Source organism: Pseudochaenichthys georgianus, chromosome 14, assembly GCF_902827115.2.
Source record: "Pseudochaenichthys georgianus chromosome 14, fPseGeo1.2, whole genome shotgun sequence".
NCBI lineage: Eukaryota > Metazoa > Chordata > Actinopteri > Perciformes > Channichthyidae > Pseudochaenichthys > Pseudochaenichthys georgianus.
Window position 1 is genome coordinate 22,428,722 of NC_047516.1, and position 21,227 is coordinate 22,449,948.

The 21,227-nt window shown below is 41.1% G+C and overlaps 1 protein-coding gene across 1 annotated transcript; it reads left to right on the plus strand.

The window, feature by feature from the left end:
• Nucleotides 1–713: 713 nt before the first annotated feature.
• LOC117458955 (carotenoid-cleaving dioxygenase, mitochondrial-like) lies at nucleotides 714–19,378 on the plus strand. Its single transcript, XM_034099722.2, has 12 exons — nucleotides 714–798; nucleotides 6,804–7,008; nucleotides 7,084–7,295; nucleotides 8,224–8,339; nucleotides 8,485–8,587; nucleotides 12,672–12,800; nucleotides 12,888–13,048; nucleotides 14,608–14,775; nucleotides 15,571–15,708; nucleotides 16,115–16,297; nucleotides 16,873–16,983; nucleotides 18,056–19,378. Exons 1-12 carry the CDS (start codon nucleotides 771–773, stop codon nucleotides 18,170–18,172), a joined length of 1,671 nt encoding a protein of 556 aa, XP_033955613.1. The 5' UTR covers nucleotides 714–770; the 3' UTR covers nucleotides 18,173–19,378.
• The last annotated feature ends 1,849 nt before the right edge of the window (nucleotides 19,379–21,227 follow it).

Genomic DNA, 21,227 nt, shown 5'->3' on the forward strand with positions numbered 1-21,227 from the left:
GCAGTGACTCTCCACCACAAATATGTCCATATATAGCCTACTGTTGTTTATTCATGCCAAATGCCCCCTGTTTCTGACTGGCTGGTCCCGATATCTGTATCGCACGGCGGTAGAGCGGGGAGCCCGGAGTGCTCTGTTACAGGGCACTCTGTATTTTCGTATTGTGTTTTTTTACCATTAAAATCAGATTATTGTTATAACTTTTATGCCGGTGTTTTGAACTCCTTTTCTTATTAATCTGACCAGGCTCATCTAACGGACGGCGCGGAGCAGAGCTGGGCTTTAAGCCACCACTACTGTGTTTGCTCCTACAATGACAAGACTAAATACGCAGCAGGGTAATCATCACAGGACAAGACACAGCTCGGCAGGGGAGGCAGAAACACAAGGGCAACAGGTGAACACAATCAGACAATCAGACACAGGAGGGCAAACACAGGAAGACCAGACACGGGGAAAACAGCATTTCAAAAATAAACCCATAACTAAACAGACAAAACGAACATCATGACACTCAACACATGCACACCTCTCTTGCATGCTTAAAATATATCGTCTGTTATGCTCTTTCCCAATACATCTAATAAACCATCCCCGCACGCCCCTCGAAAATCGAATTCCACGTGAAATTGTGTTGCGCATGCTCAAAGCAGCATCCCCTCAGCTGGTGTTACGTAATAGTGTTGCTGCATGCACTTATATTCATGTGGTTGGTGCAGCAGGACGCGGTCACAAGGCAGCAGTTGTATCCATCCACAATACACGAGGATATGCCTCCTGTTAATATCGGCAGTTCAGGTAAGCCTGCTCCGTTTAATACCCGTTTACTATACAGAGAAAACTGTGTATTCACATTTGGATGGATTCAGCGCTGATGCATGTTACGCGGCGCCCCACATTATACACTATTATACTCTTCCTCCTCGACCTGAACACACTTCAGCAGGAACTTAAGCTGACCAGTTTGATACCCATCACGGATTTTAAACTTATTTTTAAAAAAAAGCTGGAGAAATCATCTGTGGGTGTTTGTACCTGCTATATCTGACTACTGTCTATGGATTTCAATGACTACTTTTTTACGATGTTGTATTTGAGTGTTGCCTCAGTTTAGTGTCCTCTCTGTCTGTAACTTTGTGTGGTAGTGTTACCACTGAACAGGTCTCTCTTGAAAATGAGACCTTGTGTCTCAATGAGATTTTACACCTGTATAAATAAAGGCTAAATAAAAAAATACAATACCTTTATCCCCCTAACCTTATTTCTATGTTCTGCTGCGTATGCATAATAACACATCATGTGCTGTTACTGCCTCGTTATCACGGTTTGATCTAAAGCAGGATGATGGGCGATCAGGCTGTACAAACTGTTCTTCAAAATACTCTGTCTGTAGAAATGAAACATGATACGAGAGGAGTTTCATTTGGATCCACACTGCTCGTAAGGCAATGCAATTTTGTAAATACGCAATGAATACAGGAAATGTTAACCGGGTAAACATCAGACTGCCTGCGGTGCTTCCTCTATAGGAGGTTATTATTACACAATAACTATTCTCTTCATGGGGGTCAATGACAGGTTGGCTTTTATTTTTACACCGCCATTCTTGAGTTGAGTGCAGTGGGTTGACTTTATTGTATTTCTGCTGAAGTTTGTACGACGCTGAAGTTGGCTTCCGATTCAGAGCATCCGATTCGGCAGTTAAGGGGAAAGTTAAGGGACATTTAATTTACAGCGCTGAGTGAACAATCCTCCGTGTTTGAACCTCTTAAATCGCTGCATAGCAGATTTATTTGGACTGGATTATCCTAGAGAGTCTAAAGATTCTTTATAACACAGTTTCAGATTTGTGAAACCTTCATTCTATTTGTGGAAAATACAAAAAGGGAGATTTCAGTGCTTTTCCCACATGTAGACCAAATTAGACCAGGTCCTGATCTGAAACCACTAGACCAGGGGTGCCCAACCTTTTTTGAACCGAGAGCTACTTTTAAAGTTGCCAGTCTGTCGAGATCTACCAGTCCAAATAGAGAGGCGTAGCCATTACTGACAGCTTACTGCCAGGTACATACACACTTCTACTTGTATAAAACTGACCTTTGTACGATTAATAAAATACTGCAGATCCTTTATCTTACCTCTTTCTAATCTACACACATACAAGTATGTAACTGAAGTGACACAACAGTGTTGTTGATACAGAGTTGGAGTTTATTCACACGTCACAGTGGGTAATGTTTTCAAGAAACATTGAACAGTGCTGCCACATATGACACAGGAAAAAAAGAAAAGACTCTGAACCCTTTATTTGCCATTATATAAAAATAGTGTTGCTACAAAAGTATAAATGAGGCTTACTAATAAGACAACTCAGATCTGAAGCTACACAGGAAAATGAATAGAATCAAACCCTTTTTTTGTTGCATTTTAGTAGAGTATACAAATAAATGCCTTTAAAATTGGATGCAAGCAACACTAGTTTCTTAACCTGAATTGATAATAGACTATAATCAATTTAAGTTTGCATTCTTATACCATTTTGTACAATAATTATAATGAATAAGTTCAAACAAACTAAAACTTAGAGCTGATTAATAACGGTATCTAACTTGAGTTTTTATCATATCAAAAACCTGTTGAAATGCTTCTGTTATTTTTACTGTCCCCAAAAAGCGAGTCGGCAGCCTCCAGGAATGCTTCATTCACAACTTCGCCGTCTTTGAAAGACTTCATGTGTTTCGCAAGAACGTGACTGACACGATAAGATGCTCTGGTAGCAGCCTTGCTCTTGTTGTTGGGCCTGGTGAAAATGGACTGCTGTGCATTTAGCGGTCCTCTCAGGCCCCTCCCCTTTTGGAGCGTAGGGCAGAATTAGGAGGGAATTCCGTATCGTAGCGTTTGTGCATTGTTTTGAAATGCCGCTCCTAAATTACGCTTCTTCGATAAAGCCACATAATAATATATTATAATAATCATCCTCCCACTCGGAGTGAAAATTATATATGTTTTGCTTCTGCCATAATTGCGATCTTGTGTGTGTGCGGACCAGGCCCGGTTCCAGAACAAAATGACTAAGGGTGCAACTGAGATTAGAGAGGGTGTAAAGTGCTATTTTTATAAGTGGGGAGTGGACCTAACACCCTCTAGGGCAGGGGTGGGGAACCTCCGGCCCCCGGGCCGTATACGGCCCGCGAGACCATTTGGTACGGCCCTCGAGGTAATTTATAAACATACGCAAAAAAGAAAAAAATTAAAGAAATCTAGACCGCAAAAAAATTAAACAAGCGAGTACCTGTTTTTCCTGGCCACGGGCAGGGTCCTTGAACACAACACGAGCCTAACGTGTCATCACGTGGTACATGTCTCGTCTGACAGGGGTGCAGTTCACTGCAGTTCTGACGGAGAGCACCAGAACGTCACTCCGGCGGCTCCGCCACTTCCACACATTGCAGTACCCATAAGGAGCCATACACATGCCGCAGTTTCTGCGTGGCTGTGTCTTAGTTGAAAGCCCAGTGGCGATCTGTTCATCTGTCATTCTGATTAGACAGTCAATAACTTTGTTGTTATTAGCATCTGGTTAGCTAGCTATGCTAACGAATATAAGAAGCTTTTTCTACAACCAGTGAGGTAAAGGCACATCTTTATATGATCATTATAGTTATACAAAAATAAGAGAATAAAGTAAACAGGTATAAAATACTATATGACAGTAAAAAAAATTGTTGTTCATAAACAAGAATACAGTTTGAAAGGGGAGTGATTTGTAAAATATCCATAAAGAAAATCTGCTTCCAGTTCTGTTTCATATGGGTGTTGAGAGATGTTTCCATAGATCTACTAATGTTGCTCTCAAAGTGCACCAGATTGATGCTTTCAACTTCAACATTTAAAAATAAAATCTTCTTGGGGGAGCATGCCCCGGGCCCGGACCCCCCTCGAGGAGGTTAGGTCCCCCCCCACACACAAAAAACATTTTCACATGGATAGGAAACTAAATACATTTGCACACATCTTGTGTCCATATCTTTCTGTTTGGGTGGTCATGCCACACGTGCACGTGCATGCATGAGTCATGGTGAGATATCTGGATTCAGAGGTTGCTTTTTCTTTGCACAGAATGAAAAAAAGGCGAAATGAATGGGCTGTGATTTTAGTATTTTTAAGCAGAGGTCAATCATTTGTACGGCCCTCGGAGGATGTTGGAAAAATTGAAATGGCCCTTGAGACGAAAAAGGTTCCCCACCCCTGCTCTAGGGGGTCCTCACCTCCTCTAGGGGGGTCCGGGGGCATGCTAAATATTGAAGTTAAAAGCATCAATCTGGTGCACTTTGAGAGCAAAATGAAGAGATCTATGGATACATCTCAACACCCATATGAAACAGAACTGTAAGCAGATTTACTATTTCTTTATGGATATTTTACAAATCACTCCCCTTTCAAGACCGAAATGTCTACATGCACAGCAGAAGATAGCATATTTTTTTGAGGAATATTCCAGCCAATCTCTGTTGTGAAACCATGAGCTGCAAAATGAGCACCTTACCCCACTGTACAGGCGAGTTGGGTACTTTTTTTAATATACCTGGGCAGGCTCTGTTTTGCCGAGGTCCTCTGGCACTTGCGGGCCGCCGAGGGGTGGCAGTGTTTGGGGCAACGAAGAGGGCGAGGCGGGCAAAGCCGGCGAGTCGGGCGGGAGGACGTTAGTGTCCATGACAGTGGCCGCGGGTAACGTAATCTCCCCATGATCTGAACTGTTATTACCTGCAGTAGATGCAGTGTTACTGCTGGCGATAAGGGCTGGTTGTTTTAACCTTTTTCTGATGTCCATCACTGACTGCAGGTGACGTGCAACAACATTAACCTTTCTGTTGGTCGCTTGTTAGCAGACCCATCACGCGATGGCAGAGCGAACAGGTACAGGCAGGGCCCATAATGATAGCCCTATAGTTTAAATCTACTACCCACACATGAACATATGGAAATGGATTACTATTTAAAAAAATAAATGTATTTATAAATGTATTTAGGAACCTATCCATGTGATTTTTAGTGGGGGTCGACCTCAAATCCTCTATGGGGGTCCAGGGGCATGCCCCCCCGGTAAGATTTTATTTTTTATTTTGGAGTTAAATGCATCAATCTGGTGCATTTTGAGGGGAAAATAAAGAGACTAGATCTATGGAAACACCTATATTAAACATAACTGTATACATTTCAATAATCATAAAATCATGGCCATAACCAATAACATACCATTTCCAATATGAAGAAAACACTGAAACTTGTTTATTAATTTATTTTTGGTTCATTTATAGTTGTGAGTGTGTCTGTGCTCCTGACTCAGCCTCTCCTGTTTCCCTCCTCTCCCCCCTGCTCCTCTTTGAGGCAGCAGCAAAGACTAGTTTTCTAGTTTAACAAGTTTTAAAAGTGTATCTTTCCTTTTTTCACCCAGTTAACTTTTTATTTATTTATTCATGCATATTTTACTAATCACATTACATTTAATTTAGCTGACGCTTTTATCCAAAGCGACTTATAATGACCGATTACAGGGACATTCTCCCTGGAGTAACTAAGGGCTAAGTGCCTTACTCAAGGGCACACTAGTGGTGGTGTTCCTGGCGGGATTTGAACTCACAGCCTTCCGATCTTCAGCCCACCTCACTATCCATTAGACCAATCACTACCTTCTCAAATGGAAATATGTGTTTACATAAATGGTGACCACACCGTTTGAGACCCACTGAGAACTTAGACTAAGTTAACTATCTAAACACTCAGAGTCCTTTACCTCACCTGAGCTGAGCTTATCCCGAGCTTGAATGACACACAGAGACCAATCAAGGGCTTTGATTTATGATCTGTATGACAGTGGCCATGTCGGCAGGCCACATCATGTGGACAGCCAGTCACCCTGTGTGAGGCAGGCCACTTAACAGGCCAGAAAGAGGCGAGATCAGTGCAAGGGAGCGAGGGATCATTGTCCACAAGTTAATCAATCGCAGATGGCGTTGTGGTCACGTACGAATAAAAAAAAAAAAAACCTAAATGGGTCGCGAAATATACTTGGGCGGCCGTTAATATACCTGGGCGGCCCGCCCAAGTATAGTCTGTGTGGGAAACCCTGCCTGATCTGAAACCACTATACCTACACTCATCAAATCTGGACTGGATTATCCCAGAGGGTCTAAAGATTCTTTATAACCCAGTTTCAGATTTGTGAAACATTTATTCCATTTGTGAAAGATTATTTTTATTTTAGTCTCCTTGATGGTTTTTAAATGTCATTTTAAAGTGTGATTCCGCTGCACTATATATTACTGCTCTTGCTTTTTTGTTTTTTTGTAAAGCACTTTTTGAATGACCCAGTGTTGACGTGCTATGCATACACTTGCCTTGTCTTGCTCATTTTTTTTTCATGTGTTTTCTTTGTTTCATTTGTTACGATATTGTACATGTATAGGATTAGGAATATAAGAATGATAAAATAAACAATACAGGAGGAGCATCCTTAGACCTGTACTGCGTGACTGAAAGCTCAACAAACATTAGAGATCTGACACTGGATCTGACATATGGAACATTCCTAATTGTTTAGGATGTTTGCTAACACTCCAGTGAAGCCAAAGAAAACAAAATCTCTCTGACCCAGTTATTCCTCCCACTGACAAACTGAACTCTAGCAGTCACTTTAGCTCTAACGGATCGAGTTTGTAGATCAGTTTCGATGTCGATTGTTCTTGTAGTAGTCAAGGTAAGAGCCATAAGGGTATGACTGAGTGTTTATGTGTTTCCAACAGATGATGCCAAGCCTGTTGACAATGGCAAGGCCGAGAAATGCATGACCACCGCGATGAAGGGGCTGGAGACCATTGAGCCTTTGGTGTGCTCTGTAGAAGAAACCCCAGAGCCCATCTCCACTGAGGTACAAGGATCCATTCCTTCATGGGTCAAAGGAAACCTCCTCCGAAACGGCCCGGGGAAGTTTGAATTTGGAAACACACAGTGAGTCACCTGCACAACAACACAAACAAATAACGCATTTAAACGTGTTTGACTAAAGCGTTCATTTCTTCACAGCTACAATCACTGGTTTGATGGGATGGCGTTGCTGCATAAGTTCACCATCGCAGAAGGCCAGGTGACCTACATGAGTCGCTTCCTGAACAGCAAGGCCTACAGGAAGAATAGTGAAAGGGACCGCATCATGATGTCAGAATTTGGTACCCTCGCTTTGCCGGACCCCTGTAAAAACATCTTCCAGCGCTTCCTGTCCCGCTTTGAGATGATGGGTGAGTACACTGAATAAGAAGAGACGGAGAAAATGGAAAACTTGTGACAAAAGACGAGGGCTCATGAAGATTGACTGTAGTTGGTTTTGTTGGGTGATTGTCTGAGAGTGGGGCTTCACTTTCTGCAGCTTGGTGGTCTCCGAAGAAGCTCAAGAGACAATGGCCGTTCCTCAATCGCGAGGATGCTGGCTTGGTAGTCGCGTACTTCCAAGTCACTTCCTTCAGAAACGAAACAAGTATACTTCCAAGCCACGGCTTCGGAAAACAAAGAAGAATGGAACAGACCAACAAGTGTGCCACACGGTTTCAACATAAACTAAATACCTCACAATGTCTATCTAATTATGAACTTGCTTTACTTTCACGGAACACATTTATGGTCGTAACAAATTTAACAAATGTACCAACACATGTTCTACGCCACTACATACTTACATTTAAATGTGTGCTGCGTCGGTTCAGCCATTCTCCGCAAGGGTTTTTGAAATTGGTCCGTGCGCAAAGCATTGTGGGGATTTTAAGGATGCGAAGTCTACCCATGTGCAGCCTAGAAATTTCCCCCGAACCAAGGACGCGGCCTCGGTGGAATTCCAAGTATGCTGGAGATTGGAACAGTACTTCGGCGGCACTCGATGACGTAGCATCCTTGAAATATTGGCTTGGAAGCCAGTATCCTCGAGATTGAGAAACGGCCAATGTAAATCTAGTGGAAGAAGTTTTGCTGAAAGTATGGGGCCATGGGAGGAGCTCTAGTGCTCTGTTTACACAAGGATTACATAACATCTGTTGCAGTCGGGAACCTTAGAGGGTTTAACCCACACTGAACATTTCACATTCCTGCTGAACTGCTGCTGAAAAGATTCCTGCTGAGGAAGGAAGACTCTTGTTCCTTGAAAAGGCCAATACTGTGTGTTTCTCTCTGTTACAGACTCCACGGACAATGCAAGTGTGAGCTTTGTGAAATACAAAGGTGACTACTATGTCAGCACGGAGACAAACTTCATGCATAGAGTGAACCCGGAAAACTTAGAAACATTGGACAAGGTAATACCATGGAGCCATATATAGAAAACGATAAGTGTCATTATTTTACATGTATACATATATAAATATACATAATCTGTCTTTATAGTCCAGTTATATCAGCCCTAATCCTCATCTTGCCATTTTGCTCCGTTATGTTTTGTAGGTAGACTGGAGCAAGTTCATTGCTGTGAATGGAGCCACTGCTCACCCCCACTATGACCCGGACGGTACCGCCTACAACATGGGTAACTCCTATGGAAGCAAAGGTAGGTCCAGTTGACTCAACTTAAAGAAATAAAAGACCCACAAAATGTATGTATATATCACTCTTCCTAAACTCCAATTTGAACAAAACTAGAGAATTCTGGTTGAATTGAAGTAACTGGGGTTGCGTTTAAGAACAGCAAAGTTATATTTAGATAAAATGGTGTTTTGTGTTATGCAAAAGTGTTTTGAATAGTAAGGATTCAGTGAAAATGCATGTTTTTGTCAAAATGAGCATTCTGTTGAATAATAATGCTTTATTATACTGCACAGATGCTTACAAATGGTTTTTTATTTTATTTATTTATTTATCCTTTATTTATCCAGGAATGTCGCATTGAGATACAAGATCTCTTCTTCCAGGGAGTCCTGACCAACACGGCACACAACAAGTTTCAACATAAAACAAAGGCATTAAACAAAAAAAACATACAATTCAAATATAAATACAGAAGGCCATTTGTGCAGTGGCAAGAAGCATAATCACATCAGCAATAGCATCAGGTAAAACAGTTACATGTTTCATGAAGGGCTAATCGTAGCATACCTTTAAAAGCATTTACAGTAGGAAGTGCCTCTAGACAAAGTTTTACTTGCAGCGTATTCCATAAAAAGGGAGCATAGTGGGAGAATGCAGCTTTACCAAGCTCTGACTGCATCAAAGGAACATTTAAAAGCATCCCATTTGCTGCTCGTCTAGTATTAAAAAAGCAAGTATAAAATGACAGAAGTCTGGAGATATATAAGGGCAGCTTACCTAGCAATGACTTAAGGATAAAAATCAACATGTGTGATTGTCTTCTTTGGTACAGAGAGGACCATCCTAAGGACTGATACAAAGTGCAGTGGTGGGTGCGAGAGCCTGCACCCGTTACAAAACGTATAGCAGTATGGTACGCAGAGTCCAGCTTTTTAAGCAGGGAGGAAGAAGCATGCATATAGATCACATCGCCATAGTCTAATACAGACAGAAAGGAACTCTGCACAATTCTCTTCCTGGCTTCAGACGGGAAACATTTCCTTAAACGAAAGAAAAAGCCCAGTTTAGGTCTAAGTTTTCTCAGTAGGTTCCCAATATGAACATCAAAGGCCATCTTTTCATCAATCCATATGCCCAGATATTTGTAGGATGCTACTTTGTCAAGGCATGTCCCTTCCAGTGTAAGAATCGGAGGGACAGCTGTATTAGCTCGAGAGCGAGAGAAGGTCATGTACTTGGTCTTTTTTGCATTAAGGACCAGTCTTAGCCTTAGCAAGGAGTGTTGCAGTGTATTAAAAGCATCCTGTAGAAGCTCTATAGCCTGAGTTAAAGAGGAAGCCACTGTATAAACAACTGTATCATCGGCGTATAAATGAAACCGTGCTGGGTTTATCCCATTTCCTAGTTCATTTATAAAGATGGAGAATAAGACAGGGGCCAAAATAGAGCCTTGTGGAACACCTTTGTTTATAGTAAGAGCAGCTGAGGTATAATCTTCTACTGAGACACACTGAGTTCTTTCAGATAGATAGTTTTTAAACCAGCTCAAAGCCATTTTGCCAAGACCTATGCAGCCAAGCCTCTGCAGTAGCAATGCATGATCCACAGAATCAAAAGCTTTAGACAGATCAACAAACAATGCTGCAAAGTGTTTTTTCTTGTCTAGTGCTTCAATGATGTCATTTGAGACTAGCATAGCCGCTGAAGTAGTACTATGGCCTGATCTGAAGCCGGACTGAGACTCGCTAAGAATATTATGGTCAGTTAGAAACTTTTTCAGTTGTTCGTTTACAAGAGATTCAAAGACTTTGGCCATTACAGACAGTCTGGAAATAGGGCGATAATTATTTAGGTCAGAGGGGTCTCCGCCCTTTAACAAGGGGAGAACCATGGCCGACTTCCATGAGCTAGGTAATTCACCAGCATAAAGACTGAGATTCAGAATAGAGGTTATGGGTTCTGCAATCAGACCTGCAGCAACTTTGAAGAAGAACGGCTCTATCTTGTCTGGGCCTGAAGATTTCTTTACATCTAGGCTCATTAAAGCTTTGTGAACCTGAGAGGTCAAGATGGGGGCAAAGGTGAACAGTTGATCAGGGTCAAGTGGCGGAGGACCTGGCTCTCTTTCTGCAGCGATCATCCCTGAGTTGCTAGAATCAAAGATTGAGCCAGCAGAAATAAAATGATTATTAAAGCTGTCTGCAATATCCATTTTGCCCTTGATTTCACTCTGATTTACCCTTAAGAGATCAGGAAGGCTGTTTGGAGTGATAGAACCTGAGGAGGATTTAACAAGTTTCCAAAACTTTGCAGGGTTATTCAAATTGTCATGTATTGCATTAAGATAGTAGGCACATTTAGAGTTTTTAATCAGCTTAGTGCATTTGTTTCTTAATGTCCTATACAGATTCCAATCTAATGGAATATTCGATTTCTTTGCTTTAGCCCAGGCAGTGTCTCTCTGTCGAATGAGAGAGGATATAGAATCATTAAACCAGGGGTTGTCTTTACCGCTTATCCTAGATGTCCTAAAAGGAGCATGCTTGTCACATATAGCCAAGAAGGTGGATTTAAAATAATTCCATGCTAACTCAACATCGGTCATAAGTGAAACAATGTGTAAATCACTATTAAAAACATCATGTAGAAACGCCTGCTCATCGAAATGTTTGAATCGCCTCTTGTGAATGAAACGTGGCTTTCCTTTAGGGATCTTACAGGTTCTCACACAAGCAATTGCGCAGTGGTCGCTTATATCATTACAAAACGTGCCTACTGCGGAGAAACGCTGAGGTGCGTTTGTAAGAATAACATCAATCAAAGTGGACTTCTCTAAATCTTTTTGGTTTAACCGAGTTGGCGAGTTAACTAGTTGCACCAAACAGAGAGAGTCACAAGTGTCCTTGAAAGAGTTTTGTAAATCCGTTTGCCAGTCCCAGTTTAGGTCTCCGAGTAAAACCATCTCGGATTTAGTCCAGTTATGGAGAAGATTGGAGAGTATATTCGTGGCTTCGCTTGAGGCAGCGGGCGGGCGGTAGCATCCGATCACTATAATGTCTGAACCACTTGGGAGCAATAGTTTAATTACAGAGAGTTCAAAGCATTTTGGTTTTGTTAGGGATTCGATGCAGGTGCAGTCTAAATGGTTTTTAACATAAATCGCAACCCCGCCCCCTTTTCCCACACGGTCTGTTCTAAAGACATTGTAATCTTTTATATTTATCATATCATTTGTAATCGACTTTTTGAGCCACGTCTCAGAAAGGACAATGATATCAGAGTCAGTCGAATCGGCCCATATTCTGATGGAGTCCATTTTATTAATCATGCTGCGAACATTAAGGTGAAAAAGACGTAATCCGTCTTTCGTTCTAAACTCCTCTGGTGTTTGCAGCTGAGACAGTTCTGGGCCTGGATTCGGTTTCACGTTACCCGACATCAGGAGTAGGAGAATTAGAAGCCAGGTCCTCCTCGCTGGGCTGGTCGGCTTGCCGTCGCAAGTGCGCGCTGCTGTTGTTGTTAAAAGCAGCGCCGATTTATATCAATACACGGAGACATTTCTCATATTGATAACTATAACTTGCCACGTAAATACATGGAAACAAGATGTAAACTATTTGCTTACAAATTGAAATAAAGTAATAATAACTGTAACTTTTATCTTTTAATGTTTATTTTATTAGCTTTTCTTTTTAATGACTGATTTTAAATGCCATTTTCTTAATGTCTTTCATTTTTTGTTTTTCTTTTAATGTTTCTTTTCTTATCTTTTACTATTTTTAAATGCCTTTGTCTGAATGTCTTTCATTTTTGTAAAGCACCTTGAATTGCCTGGTGCTGAAAGGCGCTATATAAATAAACTTGCCTTGCCATACATTTATATAGCGCCTTTCAGGGGACCCAAGGTCGCTTTACAGAAAAAACAGGAATCAAACAAACAAACAAAACAAAACAGTCAGACAGACAAAACAACAAATAAATTAGGGGACGAAGTAGAATGGAAATACTCAGGTAAAGTACCTCAAAAGTGTACTTAAGTAGTGTACTTGAGTAAATGTACTTTGTCGCTTTCCACCCCTGATTATCCCGTTTATCCTATTTATCAGGAGCGTTGTACAACATCATCAGAGTTCCTCCTGAGAAGTCTGACTACAAAGACACTCTCCAAGGAGCCAAAGTCCTCTGCTCCATTGTGCCTGCCAACAAGTCCCATCCCTCCTACTACCACAGCTTTGGTGAGACGGCACTCCTGGATATAGTATTCATCTGGGGTGTTTTTATTTCAATTTAAGCTGCCAATGACACCCTTCTCCTGCCTTCAGCCATGTCGGAGAACTACGTGGTGTTCATCGAGCAGCCAATAAAGATGGACCTGATGAAGATAGTCACAGCTAAACTGAGGGGGAAGGCTTTGAGCGATGGCATCTACTGGGATCCCAAACAGGAAACTGTCTTCCATCTCGTGGACAAGCGTACAGGCGAGGTGAGTTGTGATTATAGATGCAGGGAAATCCCCTCACTTCTTTAAAGGTCACCTATTATAATAAATCCTCTTCTTCATGTCTCTTCTACATCAACATGTGTCCCCTCTTCTTCATGTCTCTTCTACATCAACATGTGTCCCCTCTTCTCCATGTCTCTTCTACATCAACATGTGTCCCCTCTTCTTCATGTCTCTTCTACATCAACATGCGTCCCCTCTTCTTCATGTCTCTTCTACATCAACATGTGTCCCCTCTTCTTCATGTCTCTTCTACATCAACATGTGTCCCCTCTTCTTCATGTCTCTTCTACATCAACATGTGTCCCCTCTTCTTCATGTCTCTTCTTCATCAACATGTGTCCCCTCTTCTCCATGTCTCTTCTACATCAACATGTGTCCCCTCTTCTTCATGTCTCTTCTACATCAACATGTCCCCCCTCTTCTTCATGTCTCTTCTACATCAACATGTGTCCCCTCTTCTTCACGTCTCTTCTACATCAACATGTGTCCACTCTTCTTCATGTCTCTTCTACATCAACATGTGTCCACTCTTCTTCATGTCTCTTCTACATCAACATGTGTCCCCTCTTCTCCATGTCTCTTCTACATCAACATGTGTCCCCTCTTCTTCATGTCTCTTCTACATCAACACGTGTCCCCTCTTCTTCATGTCTCTTCTACATCAACACGTGTCCCCTCTTCTTCATGTCTCTTCTACATCAACACGTGTCCCCTCTTCCTCATGTCTCTTCTACATCAACATGTGTCCCCTCTTCTTCATGTCTCTTCTACATCAACATGTGTCCCCTCTTCTTCATGTCTCTTCTACATCAACATGTGTCCCCTCTTCTTCATGTCTCTTCTACATCAACATGTGTCCCCTCTTCCTCATGTCTCTTCTACATCAACATGTGTCCCCTCTTCTTCATGTCTCTTCTACATCAACATGTGTCCCCTCTTCTTCATGTCTCTTCTACATCAACATGTGTCCCCTCTTCCTCATGTCTCTTCTACATCAACATGTGTCCCCTCTTCTTCATGTCTCTTCTACATCAACATGTGTCCCCTCTGTGGAAAGAGACTCTGAAAGTTTCAGGAACAAAGATTCTCTCACTTTTTGTCCTGATCCATTTCTCTAAAAACCTGTCTGAAAATGAGCTGATCAGATTTTGTCCACTTTATGATGTCATAACGATATTTTGGCTTGTGTAACCATTAGCCAATCAGCAACCAAGGTAACCCCCCCCCCCCACCTTATCACCTGAATCTCCTCCTAGAGCACCATTGTGTTCTTTCTAACCAAATGTCTCTCAGAGGGGCGTGGGGAGGGGCTCCTTATTTTCATCTAAAGTAACAGACAGAGAATCAGCACTTTGGAAACAGGGCTGAAACAGAGGGGATTATGGGTAATGCTGCCATGATCTGTTTGGTATTTGGAGCCAAAACACTTCAGAGACATGTTTGTATATATCTGAGAGCTGTAATATATTGATGAAAAACATTATAATAGGGGACCTTTTTAAAACCTGGATCGTCTAACAGTGACTTCTGTTTCGCAGGTTAGCCCGGTGAAGTACCACACCAAAGCCGTCGCCACCTTCCATCAGATCAACGCCTTCGAGGAGGACGGGTTCCTGATGGTCGACCTGTGCTGCGCAGACGACGGTGGAGCCATCGACAATTATCTCATCCAGAACTTACGCAAGTCAGGAGAAGCGTTGGATGAGGTCAGTTTATCAATAACATGTTCATATTGCAGTATTCTCTCTGCTGCTATCACACTGAGAGTCCGTGTCATTCTTGTGCCACTTCCAGAAACTTGAAAACAGATGCTCCATTTACACTACTAATGTTTTCAATCGATAAAAAAGAACAAACAAATGATCTGTGATTCATCATGATTAATCACACTTTTAAAATACAAGTATTAAAACAAATAAACACGTGGTGTTGTAATTAAGAAATGCATGACAAACTGGTAAGATAAATCAGAGTTTTACTTTATTACATGATTTCTGATTTATTGGCATGAAGTTCGCCAATGTTCCGACACTTATAAAATGCTGCTGTGATGACCCTCTTCATAAGGTGCGCGACACACTATCTGTCCTCTCAGTGATGAGCCATCTCGCACTCAATCTGCAACTTCAAGAAACGTGTTTGTGCTTCTCCAAAATGCCCCCTGTGACTTCGCCACACCCGAAGCGATCGAGTGCAGAACACTTGTCTTAACCGCGAGCTAGTGATTGTTCTTCCTGACATCCAGTGGTCTCCAGTCAGTGCAATGTATGTCTCTTGTGCCAATTACGGAGCGGCTTTGGGTCAAACGTTTTTATTTTTGAACGCGGTAAAGTTCCAGATGATCGCAAGCGTTAACGTTGACAGGCTAAATCAAATTCCATTCCATTGTGTGCAGTAAACAAAGGTAAAGCCCACCCTGAGAGTCGCCGTTGTGTTTTTTTACCGTCCCTAAATTCCCCAAAATGCATAAACACTGCATTCCTGTGTGGTGTCATTGTCAGGTCTACAACTCAATATGCAGGGCCTTCCCGAGGCGTTTCGTTCTGCCGCTGCAGCTGACGGGTGAGACCCCGAGAGACCAGAACCTGAACACACGGCCCTCCAGTACAGCAACCTGTGTCCAGATCAACAAAGATAAGGTGGGTTGTTAAGAACGGTTTGTTTTCCTGACCGCTTTTAAAGTACTCGGCTCATTTACTGGAGTAGAAGAAACAATACTCTAATGTAGAAATACTTACAAGTCTGACACACAGCATACTTGTTGCAAATAGTAGGCTATAAGTACAATACTTGAGTAAATGTGCTTTGTTTTATTTCACCACTGGTAATAACAAATCCATATGAACATTGTCGTGTCAAACGATCATATAATAATTTTAAACATATAATCTTAAACTCTAATTTGTTGTCTTGTATGTGTTTAACAGAGACGTATGTTAAGGGTTTACATTTCAGGAGGGCAAGAGGAAGTGTAAAAGGGGGATATGCAGATAGTTGATCCTACAAACAGTGGGACAATAGAGTTGATCCGCTCTTTGTCAACAGGTGTTTTGCCAACACGAGGATCTCCATGGAGACGACCTCTACGAGTACGGTGGCCTGGAGTTCCCTCAGATCAACTACGGGAAATATAACACGCGACAATACCGATATTTCTACGGCTGCGGATTCAGACACCTGGTGGGAGACTCTCTGCTCAAGATGGACCTCAAGGACAAGACGTTCAAGGTGTGTGTGTGTGTGTGTGTGTGTGTGTGTGTGTGTGTGTGTGTGTGTGTGTGTGTGTGTGTGTGTGTGTGTGTGTGTGTGTGTGTGTGTGTGTGTGTGTGTGTGTGTGTGTGTGTGTGTGTGTGTGTGTGTGTTTTTTAAATGAGTTATTGTAATAACTTCTTCATGGAAAAACGGTTTATTCAATGCCTTAATGAAAGTTATACATTTTATTCCAAATGCAAATCATAACTAAATAATATTCTTAGTATTCCTTGACTTACAGAGGCTAACATTCACTCTTTTATTCATCTGAAATTGTACCTAACTTTAGTTGATCATAACATATTTGTTATGGATTTGATCTGCAGGTAGAACACACTTTTTCTAGGGGTGTCAGTTTTTGACAAAGACAAGACAAAGGCAAAATGTGGACTTCAACAATAATCCAATGTCAGTATTGCGAGTCAAGTTGTTGGTTTCTCTACAGTAGAGCATACCCTTGTACTAGCCGGGATAATGAGCAGCGAGGCGGAAAAAGAACATTCATGGGGATCAGGATCCTTTACTTATGCTCGTTTCCTGTCTGACCTCAGGTCTGGTACCAGAAGGGTTTCTTCCCGTCCGAGCCGGTGTTTGTGCCGTCACCTGACGCTGTGGAGGAGGACGAGGGTGTCATCCTGTCTGTGGTCCTCACCCCCTCACAGGTAGGACTCGGTACAGGAATTGTAGCCCAGATAATAATAATAATCTATATTTGTGTATAGCACCTTTCATACAATAAGTGCAGTTCAAAGTGCTTCACGTAGACATTTCACAGAAAATGGATTGTGGTGGAAACTCCACCCTTAATCACCTTCTGGTAAAAAAATAACAAATATACACGCTTAAACCAAAGTTGTGTTATTTAATAAAGAGATGAACAGAATCAATCATATTTCCAGCTGGAAGGCCAGATCACCTGTACCGACACCCTTCTGTCTGAGAACATAGCCAGGAAACCCACATACATATTGAATCGCTATAAATTCCCATCATATTGATATCACACAGAATACAGTAAAAAAAAAGACGTAAAAACAAAGCAGATGACGAACAGCTAAATATTTTGTCAAAAGGGTGGCAGTTCTCGAGTTACACCAGTTTTATTACATGTGTCATTTAATACTGTATATCTTTTTTTATTTAGAGCAAAAGTTGTTTAGAGTCCATCATACAATATACATGAGTCGGATGAAATATTCATAGACCAATTGACACGGGATGCATTTGAATAGTTTAACGCTAAAGCAGAAATGTCTGTAGGTTTTAGGTATGCAAAGATATACAGCAAGTTAGTTAGTTCTACTTATAACAAGCTTTCAATTAAAATACAACTTTAAATCCTATTATTTAAAAAGCATGAGCCGTCTGAAGGTGTTGTGCTGTTTCCTGAAAGCATGTTGGGCAAAGTCCTGAGCTCAAGTAGTGCTCGCTCGTATTATTAACCTCCGACCATCAAGTAGCAAACACGTTTATTTTTAAAGCAACATTCAAGAGCAGTTGTCACAAAGAGCTTCTCCATGAAAGACGGAGCAACAGACATGAACTGCAGAGGGAAATGTACACTTTGCTCTAATCAGCAGCAGTTTGTAATAGTCTGTCAATCAGCTGTTGAAATGGTTTCTAATATTGCACATTTCATGTTTTTTTCTTCGATACAGAGCAGCATGTTACTGAACAGTCCGTGTTGCCCTTGAGCCTCTTGGTTTGAAACTAATAACACACTTTTCTCTGCAGGATAAAGGAACGTTCCTCCTGGTTTTGGATGCAAAGACATTTGAAGAACTGGCCAGAGCCAACGTGCCCGTTAACATGGCTTATGGTTTCCATGGTGCGTTCAATGCCACTCCATAAACCTTTTTTTAATGTGTTTTGATTCACAATGTCTCTAAATAAATGTTATACAATAAGAATAATAATGCCAAAAACAGTGTTAATCCTCATAACCACTATATGCCCGATGGTACCGAATGCAAGAAATAAAGATAGATGCAGTGTTTTGTTACTGAGCTGATCTTTGGTTTTTAGTAACATCCAACAGGAATACATTTACAGTAAAGAGGCCTTGTTAAGTTGTTATGCTTTTGGGGGTTTTCCATTTCCTAAGGTGCTTTATATAGGTTTGTGCATGTAAACGGTTCAAAACCCAAAGACAAGCCTCTATCGGACTCCTTTGATTACTTCTGCAACATAGTGACATCACTACGTAACACTCACACTTCTATTGGCTTGCGCTCCAACACATTGTACATGATAGGCTAAGGGGCAGGACATCTTTAAGCCGTTGACCAATCACAACAGAGCCGGCCAGCTAACCAATCAGAGCAGACTGGGCTCTGGTTTCAGACTGCTGCAGCACAGGCAGTAAGAGAAAAATGAAGAGCTTTTTGAACATTAAAGCATGGAGACACGTCACAGTGGAGATACAAATAAGAAGCTGAACATTTGCATAATGTCTTCTTTAAAGGGATAGTACTTCTGAATTCGGGTGGTTTAAGTTAACTAATTATCCGTAGTAAGTAAATGAGAGATCAGCACGCTGCCATGTTAAAGAAAGAGACAAGAGTATCAGCATGGATGCAAAGTAATGTAGCAATACGTATTAAAGCCAGTCAATATCAGTTTAAGTGTACGCTATATTTGTACCACTTTACCTTAGTGCTCTTTTCCTAGCCCTCAGACTCATTTTTAAAATACTGTAATTTCACCAGAACACAGAAATAAGCTATGGTCTACCGCCGCCTTGATCTTGATCACTTTTTGAGTGTTATTCGTTTGGTTTAGATTAACTGAGCGACGCAGACTAAGACGAGCAGTTGCCCATTTCCTATAAGCTAAACTAATTTAATTTAATTATTAATAAAAATATTTTATGTTAAATGTATTTTTATAAATAACTGATATGGTACTCAAACCTGTGACACTGAGGTTTCACGATGCTCCACCGAAGTGCCTAATTATACTTTTCTTCAGAAACATTCTTTTGTAATGAAACAATATATTATTTAACAGCTTTGATTGCTTTTATACACTTTCTGACAATAAAATGTTTTAAATCTCTCTGGACTGCCGAGTGTTTTTACAATGATGTGGATTGTCTGTGCATCCTGAACACATACAGCTGTTTAATATGAAGCTTTATTATTTATATTTACATCAATCTATTATACAGGGTAAGACAGGAAGTGGATGTTCTTGTTTATTTTAGTGCGTGAGATACCGAATTACAAGTTTTTCATTTCTCTTCGCTAAACCATACACTCAAAAAGTGTTTTAAATCCACTTCTACTCTTTTTGTTCCCCCAGTCATTTGTAATTATTATCAATGTATCGATATAATTCCTAAGGTAAAGGTTCTTCAAAGCATTTTAAATAAATGTATGATTAACCAGCAGATTCGTGAAAATACAAAATACAACAAATAGAAAAGCAAATTTAACCCTTGTGCCCTCCTCGAATTTTCAACCTTTCGACCCCTTCGTGGCAAAAATGTACACGCCCATAATAACTGCTATTAAATCATCATACATCAATATTTCTTTCTACTTTTTTTTCATGAATCACATATACGACTTCTAACGTACTCAAAACTACCAAACATTCAATCATCGTCAGGAATTTAACCCTTTAAATGCCTGTTTCATTATTTGAATTATTTCATTTATCTCAAAAATGCCTCATTGACTTCCATTCAGACCACATGTTTTGATCTCGCTGCCATTGCAGTATAAAACCATGCATTTTGTAATGTCAGCATTTCTTTTAGAAGAAAAGTAGTGATATTTGATATTTCTACTCTATTCCAACAGATTAAACCATTTCCCACTGGAGGCCGATGCATGGAATTCTTACATTTTTGCCAGTTATATTATGGAGCCGTGTGACTACCAGGGGTGGGTGGGTGTGTGTGTGTGTGTGTGTGTGTGTGTGTGTGTGTGTGTGTGTGTGTGTGTGTGTGTGTGTGTGTGTGTGTGTGTGTGTGTGTGTGTGTGTGTGTGTGTGTGTGTGTGTGTGTGTGTGTGTGTGTGTGTGTGTGTGTGAGTGAGAACCTGGAGCAAAGAGAAGGAACTCAAATGAAGAGGCATTTCAGTGCAGAGGAGACTTCAGAAATAATCTTGTAGCCTTCTTCTGCCAGCGAGCAGACACAAGGTTCGAGGGTGGTCTGACACTGAATGCTCTCTGGAGCCCAGCATTTCTTTGAGTTCCTCTGACCCTTCATCTGAAAGTGGAGAGGACACAGTCCTGGGTCCCGTCCACAGTGAGGGGACAGAGAAGAACGGAGGTCGTTCTCCCAGGAGCTGGGGAAAACCAGGGTGTCCTCACAGATTGTGAGAAGACCCCCGTGGTGGTGGATGGTGAGCCTACAACCTCAGTGTCCTCTCCACTAAGTAATGATATCCGAAAGACCTCAAAACAGCAGTGCATTAATAACACATGGATACTCAACAGTTGAGTTTTTTCATCTGCTGTAAAAAAAGACAAATCCTCCACTAGAGGTCAGCACAAGACCCCAATTCAGCTGTCAGCATACTCAGTCCTATCAGTGTGTAAAGTAACTAAGTACATTTACTCAAGTATACACTGTACTCAAGTAAGTTCTACTCCACTACAATTCAGAGGTAAGTTCTGTACTTTTAATCCACTGCTTTTATTGAATACCTTTAGTTACTTTACAGATGTGGATTGATTGATTGATTGATTGAAGTGTTAAATCAGACTTTAGTTCCACCTGGAGTAAATTCAAAAGCTACCCTGCAGTATACAAAGTCATTCAAACTAGCTGCACCTTTACCAGCTTTGAGAACACTTTAATGATCAATCATTATAAAACATATCATATATATTATTTTGAAATGGACCAATCTGCACAATGACTACTTTTACTTGTGGTACTTTAAGTATATTTTAA

What these genes read in the sequence shown, in the direction of transcription:
- LOC117458955 (XM_034099722.2), top strand. Translation starts at nt 771, where the DNA reads ATGCCTCCTGTTAATATCGGCAGTTCAG. An exon ending in CTCCTACTACCACAGCTTTG is followed by an intron (nt 12,801 to 12,887) that starts GTGAGACGGCAC and finishes TCCTGCCTTCAG; the next exon opens with CCATGTCGGAGAACTACGTG. An exon ending in CAGGAGAAGCGTTGGATGAG is followed by an intron (nt 14,776 to 15,570) that starts GTCAGTTTATCA and finishes TGTCATTGTCAG; the next exon opens with GTCTACAACTCAATATGCAG.